The sequence below is a fragment of the Marmota flaviventris genome, chromosome 4 (assembly GCF_047511675.1).
Source record: "Marmota flaviventris isolate mMarFla1 chromosome 4, mMarFla1.hap1, whole genome shotgun sequence".
NCBI lineage: Eukaryota > Metazoa > Chordata > Mammalia > Rodentia > Sciuridae > Marmota > Marmota flaviventris.
In genome coordinates, this window is record NC_092501.1 from 34,747,445 (window position 1) to 34,760,305 (window position 12,861).

General features: G+C 37.6%; 1 protein-coding gene across 6 annotated transcripts in view; it reads left to right on the forward strand.

Annotated features, from left to right (window-relative positions):
* Positions 1–12,861, forward strand: part of Cpeb3 (cytoplasmic polyadenylation element binding protein 3) — a 188,287-nt gene that overhangs the window by 159,240 nt on the left and 16,186 nt on the right. For all 6 annotated transcript variants that reach the window (XM_071611094.1, XM_071611093.1, XM_071611090.1 and 3 more), the window contains exon 9: positions 7,665–7,846. In XM_071611094.1, the coding sequence (XP_071467195.1) occupies positions 7,665–7,846 (182 nt within the window). The remainder of the gene's footprint in view (positions 1–7,664; positions 7,847–12,861) is intronic.

Genomic DNA, 12,861 nt, shown 5'->3' on the forward strand with positions numbered 1-12,861 from the left:
TAAATTCCCTTTTATATTACTCATCCTTTATTCGGTCAGTTTGAATGATTTGGAAGGGTAGATATATCATTTTTCCTCCATAAATTCTATGAAGATGCATTTTCACATTTGCTCTATATCATTTTTCCTCCATAAATCCTATGAAGATGCATTTTTCACATTTGCTGTACTATCTCTCTGTCACCAAGACACAAAATTATATTCTTTAACATTTAGTGTCTGCAAGATGCTACAAGTTCTAGGACTAGACAAGAAATATATTTAGTTACCTAGTCAGACAGGGGATTTGTGGGTTTTGCCTAGAGAAAAGTATACCTTAAAGTCTGTAAGTCTTGAGGTTCTCTTTTTTTTTAAACTAGAATTTTTTTTTTTTTTTGCCATAAAATTATTTTGCTTTCGTAGTTAATTTGGGTATAATCTAAAAATCACTTAATCTAGTGGAAATGTTCCCCCCTTGCCAAAAAATCCCATAAATGCAGCAAGTTTCCAAGTGGCTAGATCATCTATATTAGTGTCCTATATTTTACTCTGTCTCCCAGAATTTCCAGATTAGAAGCCATGTGATCTAAACAAAAGAGTTATTATCTGTAGCTTTTATTCATGTGCATAGAGTTATGTTTCTTTGCAGCACACTGAGTTTTGTGGACTCTTGGAATAGAAGACTATTTTTAAAGGAATTCAATTTGACTTTGCTATAAAATCTTAAATCAGTTACAATGCAGTTGACTTGAACAATAAACATTTATTAAACATCCACTGACAAACAAGCAAGTTGCATGTCATACCAAACTGAATGAACATCCCATCATCATGTTAAACAGGTCATCATACTTACAGAGTCAAAGATTTCAGAACAGAATAAACAATAAATGCATCAATAGAATGCTAATTTAGGATTAATGGGAGGCTGATTTATATTCTTTGACATAATGATTCTTAGATCTTGTTTGAAGTACTTCAGTACACTTTTTATTACTTCCAAGAGGTATTGTAGTAATAAAATTCTAAAGTCTTAAAACTATTTTAGGCACTAAATCAACGAAACAGATGAGATTTTTTAGATGTTAACATGGATTTTCACTTTATCCTGGCCCCAAAATTGTCCTTTACCAAGTCAGAGTGACTCAAATGTTATTACTCCAGAGTTATTCCTTTGGATTACGTGAGGATTTTTGTTAGTTTGTTTTTGTTTTTAATCTTTGAAATTTCCCCACTGTAAGTCCAGGAACCTTCATCACTAATAGTTATTCTAAATACAGCCTTTATCCCTCCAAACAGAAACTATAAACAGAAATACAGGAACAAGGCAACCTGTTTCAAGCAGTATTGTCCTGACCGAGTTTAGGTTATATCTTCTGGTCCTTTCACCAGCCCTCCTTTTTAAAATTAAGGTTTTGGGGGAAAAGCACAGGTCTAGAAAAATTAACCAGAAAATGGGAAAATATCAAAGGAAAATCTAGATTTAGATGAGTTTTCTTATCACCTTTGATGAATTTCTCTAGGTCATATAATATATGTTCTTATCATCTCATCTGTCAGTGACTGTAGCAAGCCAAAGATGAAGTATAGTGTTCCTTAGATCTTTATTTCTCTGTATGTATGCCCTACCTCATCTCATCTCCCTGCTGGGAAAGGCTGTACGTGGACCCACCATGCCACCTTGTGGTTAAAATTTTTACATTCTTTGGAGAGTTGGTACAGGGAAATGGTGCTCTACCTGCTGCCACCTGGAAGTAGTGCACATTGCCACTCTCCATTCAAGTAATATGAGCAGTGTGTCTTCCTGAATGTCCATGAGAAATAGCCCTGTTGCATAACCACATGGCATTAAGACCTCTCTAAAGGCACACCTCAGCTGGGGGTCATGAGGAGACCATCAGGATAAGGGGAGAATCAAATATCTAGTCCCCACATACTCCCCCAGTTTATTAACGTGTTTCTCTGATTCCAGCTTCTTGGCTTAAGCATCTGATTTGAGGACTGCTTTAGTGACCAGGCTTTGTGATCAACCCACTCCTGACCTTGACCAGGCTTGAAAAGCCCTTGTTCTTTCTAATCAGAGGCATGTGAGCTGTTCTTTCACTTCACGGCTTCCTTCCAACATTTTTTTGGACTAGGCCCTTCAGAACAAATCAATCTTGAAAGATGGCTTATCTGAACCCTTGGAACCTACCATTTGCTTGATCATCCTTGGATCTCCTATCTTTCCTGACTATTATTCTGATAATTGTTTTCTTTCTTTTTTTGCCCTACTAATATTCTTTGATGGATTCTGAAATTTCCTTCTCTAAGCTCCCCTCCCTTACTCTATTATGAGGATAGCTTTTCTGTGGGATGTTTTTTGTTTTGAGGAGCTGGGTCTCATGCATGCTAGACAATCCCTATTCCTAGCCCTGGGAGGTAAAACCTTCTGAGGTAAATATTCAGTGATACATGTCATATATGGGGAGAATATGTAGCATGAATTTTTCTAAGATTATTGATTCCACACATTCTGTATAAACATTACCTAATTCATATGAATTGGGAAGCATCCCAATTTGTGATTTAGGAAAGTAACCACGCTTTTTGTTGTTGTTGTTCTGTGAAGTAGTAGCAAGCCAAAATCATCCTGTATCAAATTTCTCGACAGCAGAATTTTTTTTTTTTACCTAGTCCGAAGTTTGGTATGAAATGTCCCAAATAAACTCCAGATTTAACTCACTGGTTCAATTAGCTGCATTTGTCTGTAGGGCTAAGGACTTTTAATATTAGTATGTGGTTTTGCTCTTCCCTTACCCAGGGCTGCTGTCAAACTTTGCCATATTAGTGACGGATTGAGAAATATTAGCATAAAGCCAAAGTAAAGCTGGGGTATGAATTGCTTTGTATGGCACAGAAACCAGGCCAGCTTGATGTTAAGCAAAGATTTATGAGTTGAGGGGAAAACAGCCTCTGGACAAAACTAAACATTGGAGCATCAGTCTACTAGGCAGTGTGCCTCAAGCTCTCCTTTATTTTTAATCTTCATGATAATTCCATGAGATTGTAAGCCGTGGACTTTGCATTTTAGAGATGAGAAAGAGTTCACATGGAATAATTGGTCTAATGTCACAATAAGTGAAAAAGATAAGAGTCATTCTTTAGCTTTCCACACTTCAAATTACGGGTTCTTTGTACAGAAGGAAGCTGCTTTAGCAAGCTGAGATCTGGGATGTTGTCTCAGTAACAGTCACCTTGGTATCAGTTAGATTTAGTCTAGTTAAGCATTATTTGTTTGACTTGGTTGTTCCTACCATCTGTTTAAAACTATTAACTTCCTAACATCTGATGCAGAATAGAAGCATCTGAGCACGTTTCCTTTTTTTGATGCATGTGAACTGTTCTTGTGAACCAATCCAGGAACTGTGGGAAATTTAGAAAGTTCCACTGGTCAAGTTCAATCTTCCTTTGTTTGAGAACTTCATACATCTTTGTCATCCTGAGGTACCCTGTGCCTCTTTGCCATGTGTGCTGTCCTTATTTCCAAAATGAAGAAATGGGGCTTCTAGATTCAGTTTAGAATGTGTTGATATTTCCCTGGGAAATCTTGGGTTCTCTGCCACTCCATTTGGCTATCAGTGTCTCAGACTGGGCTTAAACTGTAATTAAATGATAAGAAATGACCCTGGGGTAGAACAGACTGGAGGAATTATGTTTTCTTCTCTGGTGAGTGAGGTCCTTTTCCATATTTCTGAAGGATCAGGAGCAAGTCCGAGAAATTATAATTGCGTTCAGATTCAACTTCAGAGCAGTCACAACCCATAAGAACTTGTGGGGATGTGGTTTGCTCTACACAGCTGTAGTATTCTTGTTTCCTTCTTTAGTTTATGGCACAAGGAAGCTCATCACAAGAGCTACTGTGTGGATTAAACCCATAGTTGTGTTGCTGCTACCGTGGAAGTTGGTCATGAGATGACTTGAGTTGACTTATGAGTATGGAGCTTTTGATCCAAAGTATAGTGTGTCCTTGGACATGATTGCCACACCTGCCAATTTCCCATCCCTGTGGTGATCAGACCCTGAGAACACTGTCTAGATGGGAAGGAAAAATTGAAAAGTGGTTTGGAGAGTCCTGACTTCTTCATGGACCCTGCTTGTTGTCACCTCTGTGTGTACTCCAGACCTCTTCATCTGCATGCCCAGTATGATTTGGTACCCTCATATTCTTGGGGTAAATGTTAATAACATGCTCCTGGGTGCTACTCTTTCTCTTCCATCTACAGAAAGTGAGGATTTATTTATAGTGAGAATTCACTGTCACAGACTCAGTGACTTTACTAAAGTCCCATTAACACACATCTTTGGGCTGGGGATGTAGCTTGGTGGTAGAGTACTTTCCTAGCTTATCCAAGACCCTGGTTCAATTCCCAGTACTTGAGGAAAAAAAGAAGTTGTTACTTCCTTTATCAAGGACTCAGATTTCATGAGCAGGGTTGAGCTGAACCCGTGAAGATTTTACTTGACTCTTGATAGACCGTTTTGCTTTCCTTCTGTTTTTCTCTCCACCTCCCAACTAGTCTTCTCATGTCTCTTGTCTTCCCATCAGAGGGAGATGACTTTCCTATATTAACTAATGATTCTTACTCTAAAGAAGCCTTTAAAATCTAGCTTCTGAAAGTAGCTGTACATTCTGACATTTGTTGGTAACTTTATACCTTCTATTAAAAAGAAGAAAAGTCTCAGGTTGGACATTTGTAGGACTTGAGGAAGGTTTGCTCTGTGTTTTCATCAGTTGCATACATTAGTGGATGGATTAAAGTAGCTCTTTTTAAAATGCTGTTTTTATAGCATTAGAAATATTGAAAAAAAAACCATGCTTATAATCCCAGTAGCTCAGGAGGCTGAGGCAGGAGGATCGCAAGTTCAAAGCCAGCCTCAGCAAAAGTGAGGCACTAAACAACTCAGTGAGACCCTGTCTCTAAATAATATACAAAATAGGGCTATAGATGTGGCTCAGTGGTCGAGTGCCACTGAGTTCAATCCCTGGTACTCTCTCCCCCCCCAAAAAAAAAGAAGTATTGGAAAAAGGTGTCACTTATTGGAAAATTGCTTTCTCAAAATTAGAAACACTGTTTAGTACTTAAATTATATCCCTCTTGTGTTCGAACCTAGAACGAAATCAGTCTGCAGTAAGTGCTGAGTAAAGACTTACTAGTCAAATATAAGACCAAATATAAACAGCAGTTGTTTGACTGTTATTTACTTTTTCTTCAAGAGTGATGAGAATATTAGACTTTCTATAGTTAAAGTACAGATTAAGGTAGAGAAAGGGAAATTTTCATTATCTCGTCCATAAAACTCTTCCTTTAGTCAATTTGGGTTCTTCTAGTTTTTCAACAAATTATCCTTCCCTTAAGTGAGACATTATTGGCTCATATGTCTGCAGACTTTTTGCTGGCCAAGAGAATGACTGTATATAAACTCATAAATGGAAATAATTTTTTTATAATCAGTTTTCGTAAAAGCATAACTGCATGAACATTTCTGCTCCCTTTCAAAAGTACTTAATTGCCAGCAGCATCAGTCATGATGTAATGTTTGGCACATGAAGAAGATTTTCTAGCAGGTAGAGTCACAAATAATGGAATGTTTATGCCTGTGGAAGGTGCCTTCTCTGTCATCGGAGGATCCCTAAGATTCTTTTGGAAACCACTAAGGTGTAGAAGGACTTGTGGTTACAGAAACTGTCCTCCTTAACTGGAGTTTCAAGCTTACCACAAATGTGCCTTCTTATCAGATGCCTTCTTGTGTCCTTCATATTGTGGAAGACATATGTCATTTAGTCCCCTGACAACATTCTTTTCCTGGATACTCATGAGGCTTGGGAAGTGTTCCCTCCCTTATTCTATTCCATGGGAAACCCTGTCTTCAGAATATTAGAATTTAATTTCCAGGGCCCATTCCACCAATAAGGGAAATTCACTAATGACTGCAATTGAGAATTTAACCTACTTTGAATTTCTTGGTCTCTGTTATGGGACTAACATTAGCTATATGAGGAAAAGCTTAAGTCATCAGAGATTGTTGGGATGCAGTGTGAATAACCATTGAACTTTGGTATTCAGGGTTTGGGTACAATTCTTGTTGCATCATCCAAATGAATGGGATTCCAGGATCCTTCCCAGACTTCAATAGAGTCCACTTGGCTCTAATTCAGTGCTCCCTTGACTGATATGATTCAGTAATTCTGACTATAATAGGATAATTGGGATGACTTTCTGCTGCTCTATCTTTAATAGCACTCCCTCTTAGGCTTAGTTATTGCTAGCTTAGTTTCTTCCTTGAAAATTGCCTGTTGGTTACAGGTTATTCTTCCTATTAAAAATAGACACTTAGAAAGTCATCACCAATATAAGCAGTTTGATATGGAAAGAAATTTCAAAGAAGTAAAAAGATAGCTTTTCTGATATGATGACACAGTTTTTCTTACCATCTCAACAGTCTTGAATTAGAGGAACCAGTAATACTTGGCTCTCCTTCTATTTGTAGAAATCTTGAGGCAGGGAAGTTCTTACACCGTTCTGCCCTTTAATCTGCTGCAGAACTCTCCCCCCATCCCACCAGCTTATGGGACTTTCCTTCTCCCCAGATACTGATTTTTGTGGAGCTCTCCTGTGGCTTTTGCACAAAGGCTGTAGCCCAGGTCATCCTCTATTTTCCCTATCTTCTCCTTTTCAAATACCATATACAGGTATTGGAGGGAAATGGGTGTTTGGGTCACTTCCCAAGGGTAGAGCTGAGTCTTTTGGATTTATGCTATGGCCTGAAAAGAATGGTCATACCTGGAGGAGGTGCTATCCAGTATAAATCAAGTAAACAATTATCTTCAGGCAGTTTAGGATGCAGGTAAGTGTTACATGTCTCTCCATGATACCTGTATGGTGGAGATAACCTTTGGAATGGTCCATTTTGTAAATGTCTTCTCTAAAAGTGTTTTGTAAATATACCAATACAAAGGCAAGAAATGTGGCAAGGAGAGCAGATCAGACCTTTGGACCTATAGCAAGGTACAAGATTGGCATGTTTTTACTCCTCATGTAGCAGTTCAGTGCTTCCTAAAGCTAAGTGCTCAATAAATGTTCATTGCTTCTATTGTCATTATTAGTATTATTATTTAGACTTTTATGTGAGAGGTTATCAGTTCAAATGAAATATACCCTAAATAAAAATAGAGACTTGCTTTAAATCTGTAAACTTAATGTCTTTAGTTAAAATGAGGAGTTGATTCTTTCTGTATCTTAGTCTTAGTATAGCAGTGTGATATTCACAAGTGCTTTCAGTCTAAGAGATCAGTAAATAGAACTTTTTCTTTATAACTTGTTATGGTATCATGACATATTTTGCCTACTTGGGGCCTATTCCAGATACTAAGCTGTTAGAAATTAGAACAGGATTACTGATAGATCAATCCTTCTATATTGTAGCTTTAAGTTCTGATTATGTAAACTCTATGTGTATAATTTTTTTTCCATTTTATTTTAAAATATCCTGTGAGTAGCTTCCCTACTTGAGTTGTAAGACTAATGTGGACATTTTTCATGATGCTTAGCATGGGTTTTCCTTTTCTTAATTACATTGCATGTTCCTTCCTGGGTGAGAGTACTTTCCAAATATTTATACAAGCCCTGTTTATTTTCTTGCAGTTGAGTTGGCAATGATCATGGACCGTTTGTACGGTGGTGTCTGCTATGCTGGCATTGATACAGACCCAGAGCTGAAGTACCCCAAAGGTGCTGGCCGTGTGGCGTTCTCCAATCAGCAGAGTTACATCGCAGCCATCAGTGCACGTTTTGTGCAGCTTCAACACAATGACATTGACAAACGGGTAAGCAACCACTAAGGGTGGAGTTGCTATGGGAAAGAAATGAAGATTGTTCTGTGAGTCTCTGGGAAGAAAAGCACCTGGTGGTCATAAGTAGCAGCTCTACCTTGCATGGCATTGCTCTGTGAGTCCATCTAGGCTGCCTAAGAAAGAAAGCCCTCTTTCAGTTTGAGGTGTTAATGGACCTTCAACTTCACCTATCCCTAGGGTGATGCTACACTTAGTCTGCAGAATTTAGCACACAAGACCAGTGCTGTTCAAAGATGTGCTAACAGTGGGTTAACAAAGGCTAAGAACTGATGATATGTATGATCTTTATAATGATCTTAAACAGGCTTGGATTAACATTTGTATGTTAAGGAATATACATAAAATTCTGAACTTCTAATTTTTTTTTAATTACATCACACATAGTTACAATTTTTTAAACCTAATAGCTGCTGTCTCCTTCAGTCTCTTCTTTAACTCCCTATAGTTTCATTGCTTATGAAATATATGTACATGTATTATCTGCCATTTTGCTCACTGATGTTACCTGCCTGGTCTGATTATGTTCCTGTGATCTGAAGAGGGGAAGTGATAGAGCTGGGATGCTCCTTTGGTTTGGCAGACAGGTACGGGGTTTAAATCCCTTAAATTCAACCTCTATCCCTATTTGGAAACTTGGGGAAATGGAAGGTGGTAGGAGCTAATTTGGGATCTGTCTTACTAGATGTAAAGAGTAAATAGCAGACTAAGGATCTTCTTGAGGCATGCACTGGACTAGAATTAGCAAAGTAGTACATATGTCCTAGTATGAAGTTTCACCTGTACTCTGTACAGTCATCTATGGCTCATTTTGTATAACAGACAAATTTCTTAGGAGGTGAAAATTTAGTTGGTGGTGGATTTTTCCTATTCAGCAAGATGATGATATTGTGTGTGTGTGTGTGTGTGTGTGTGTGTGTGTGTGTGTGTGTGTTTTGCTGGGGATCAAATCCAGGGCTTTGTGCATGCAAGGCAAGCACTCTACCAACTGAGCTGTATTCCCAATCATTCATATATATAATCTGCCATATCAGATTGCCAAATATACAGGCATATATATATATATATATATATATATATATATATATATATAGAGAGAGAGAGAGAGAGAGAGAGAGAGAGAGAGAGAGAGAATGTCAGTGGATCTTTATTTTATTTATTTATTTATTTATATGTGGTGCTGAGAATCAAACCCAGTGCCTCACACATGCCAGACAAGCACTGAGCCACTACCCCATCCCTCAAGATTATGTTGTTTAGACATGTATCTGATGGAATTACAAAGGGCTATGCTTAGAATAACATTCTATGGGCTCTTTAAGAGTAAGGGGTAGTGGGGCTGGGGTTGTGGCTCAATGATAGAGTGCTTGCCTAGCACGTGTGAGGCACTGTGTTTGATCCTCAGCACCACATAAAAATAAATTTAAAGAAAGGTATTGTGTTCATCTACAATTAAAAAGAAAAAAAGTAAGTGGTAGTAAGTAAAGCCCAGGGGTGCACACCTATAATTCCAGTGTACTTCAGAGGCTGAGGCAGGAGGATCTCAAGTTCAAAGCCAGCCTTCAGTAACTTAGCCAGACCCTGTCTCAAAATGGTATTTTTTAGAAAAATTAAAATAAAGGAGTAAGTTGTAGTGATTTGTTTGTTTTCTAACTAAAATGAATCAATTATTTTCAGAATTTTCAAATGCTTTTTGAATTAATGGAGAGTCAGATAGGTAATAATGATTCAACTCCATTCCTGGTTTTCAAGTATCCAGAGCAACCCAAACTTCCTCTTTTATAATAGTAATCCCCCTGCTAGACTGTAAGCTCCACAGGAATGGGCATAGTATCTGTCTTATTCTTTCCCTGATCCCTAGTGCTTACCCATTGCTTGATTTGGTCTGAGATGCCCGATAAACTTTTCTTAAATTAACATGTGGTGGAGGTTTTCCTAACTTCTGTTGCTGGTGGACTTGTTCATGCCTGTATATTTGGCAATCTGATATGGCAGATTGTTTATATTGACATTACTGTTGCACCTATCACTAAAACCCAAACAAAAAAACTTAACCAGAAGAGCCTTGAGTTATATGAAAGAAGCTTTCTTGGTTCCCCTTTGAAGCTAAAGTCAGTGACTGTATAGGAGGTAGATTCTGGGAATGACAAAAGAGAACCTGGGGGGGCTCCATTTCCCTAGAGTCATCTGAATGGGAGACCTGATGAAAGTGGCAGAGTTCCCTATATTCACCTTCCTTGCCTCAGGGCCTGGAGGCATGAGCTTTGCTTTCTTGTGCTTTGTTTGTCTTGACCAGTATAGAGAACATTTTCTTTATTATCAGATGTGGAAGCCAGCTTCCATCTTGAGTTGGACCCATTTTTCATTATCCATTTATAAACATTATACTCTCTTCCACTAAACTATTATTCTGTTCTGTTGTGTTTTTATTGAATACACTCAACACAACATTTTGTTGTCCTTGGCATTTTGAGCCTCTTTTAACTTCATATGTGCACTTTAGGTTCATTAATAGTTTTATTTTTATTCATCTTTCTGCCAAAGCTTTAATTTGAACTTTCCAGAGAGTTTCTGTCATATATACCAAGCACATTAGTACTTCCTTCAGTAATGCCATTTTTCTTTCTCAGAAAAAATAATTGTCTGCTCATGATGGTCAACAGAGAATTTTTGTCATTAAGCATATCTTTATTTCTGAATAACCCTTCCAGATTTTTAGCAACAGTCATAGTGAAGATTCTGAAATATTTTATTTGTCAAGGGCCAGTGTCCACCTATATCTACACACTCTTTTATTTGCTATTGAAAATTCCTGTTATTCTCTCCTTCCTTCACCTGTGACCCTGGAGTTGCCTTTAAGCTATTTTAAATAGTGTAAACATTTATAACCTTTCTACTCAAAGGAGCCCTCTTTGATCTCTGCAACATTATAAATGGAGATTCAGTGGAATCTGAATTTTTTTTTTTTACTATCCCTGGCATTTTAAGGGTTTTGTTTGCAGTCCTATCCCTTTTACTCTTTCCCAGAGAAGAGTAGGTGAGACTACCTCTGTGCAGCAATGCCTAACCATCAGGCCAGACAATTCGTTTAAGTGTCTGGAACCTAGAAGTCATAGGCTATCTGAGTTGTGTGCTCTCAGGTTGCACCTTTCCTGTATAAACAGTGGAAGGTACATGCAAAAGAAATTGACTGGTATATTTTCTCTACTTCTTTTGTGTCTAACCAACTTTTTTTCAAAAGAGACATCTTTTTTTGAGAATTTATTTATTTATTATTGTTGCCACACTCTTAGATGGAGTAGTTTATAGGGAAAATGCAACCTATATAGACTTGATTTCTTTGTACCATCTTAGAGACTTTTGTGTGAATACAAAATAATATGTTTTTTTAAATTCTTTTTTAAAAATTATTTATTCTAATTTGTTTTCATGACAGCAGAATGCATTTAAATTCATAGTACACATGTAGAGCACAATTTTTCATGTCTTTGGTTGTACACAGAGTAGAGTCTCAATATTCGTGTCTTTATACATGTACTTAGGGTAATGATGTCTATCTCATTCCACCATGTTTCCTACCTCCATGCCCCCTCCCTTTTGTCCTATCCAAAGTTCCTCCATTCCTCCCATGCCCTCACCCCTACACCTCCACTATAGATTAGCATCCATATATTAGAGAAAACATTCGGCCTTTGGTTTTTGGGGATTGGCTACTTCAATTAGCATGATATTCTCCAACTTCATCCAATTACCTGCAGATGCCATGATTTTATTCTCTTTTAAATGCTGAATAATATTCCATTGTGTATATATACCACATTTTCTTTATCCATTCATGTGTTGAAGGGCACCTAGGTTGGTTCCATAGTTCAGCTATTATAAGTTGAGCTGCTATAAACATTGATGTGGCTGAGTCCCTGTAGTATGCTGTTTTTAAGTTCTTTGGGTACTGAGGAATGGGATAGCTGGGTCAAATGGTGGTTCCTTTCCAAGTTTTCCAAGGAATCTCCATACTGCTTTCCAGATTGTTTGCACCAATTTGCAGTCCCACCAGCAATGTATGAGTGCCTCTTTCTCCACATCTTTGCCAACACTTATTGTTGTTTATATTCCTTTTTTTAAAAAAAATTATTTTTTAGTTGTAGTTGGACACAATACCTTTGTTTCACTTATTTATTTTTATGTGGTACTGAGGATCGAACCCAGGGTCTCACATGTGCGAGGCGAGCGATCTACCGCTGAGCCACAACCCCAGCCCCTGTTTAATATTCTTAATAGCTGCTATTCTTACTGGAGTGAGATGAAATTTTAGAGTAGTTTTGATTTGCATTTCTCTGATTGCTAGAGATGTTGAACATTTTTTCATATATTTGTTGATCAGTTGTATATCTTCTTCTGAGAAGTGTCTGTTTAGTTCCTTGGCCCATTTGTTGATTGGGTTATTTGGTTTTTTGGTGTTAAATTTTTTGAGTTCTTGATATATCCTAGAGATTAGTGCTGTATCTGATGTGTATGTAGTAAAAATTTGCTCCTATTCTGTAGGCTGTCTTTACTTCATTGATTGTTTCTTTTGCTGAGAAGAAATTTTTCAGTTTGAATCCATCCCATTTATTGATCCTTGATTTTATTTCTTGTGCTATAGGAGTCATGTTAAATCAGTCAGGGCCTAATCTGAAATGATGAACCTCCTTTTTCTTCTACTAGGCTCAGGATCTCTGGTTTAATTCCTGGGTCCTCGATCCACTTTGAGTTGAGTTTTGTGCATGGTGAGAGATAGGGGCTTAATTTCATTTTGTTGCATATGAATTTCCAGTTTTCCCAGCACCATTTGTTGAAGAGGCCATCTTTTCTCCAATATATGTTTTTGGCACCTTTGTCTACTATGAGATAATTGTACTTATATAGGTTTGTCTCTGTGTCCTCTATTTTGTACCATTGGTCTACAAGCCTATTTTGGTGCCAATACCATGCCGTTTTTCTTACTATTGCTC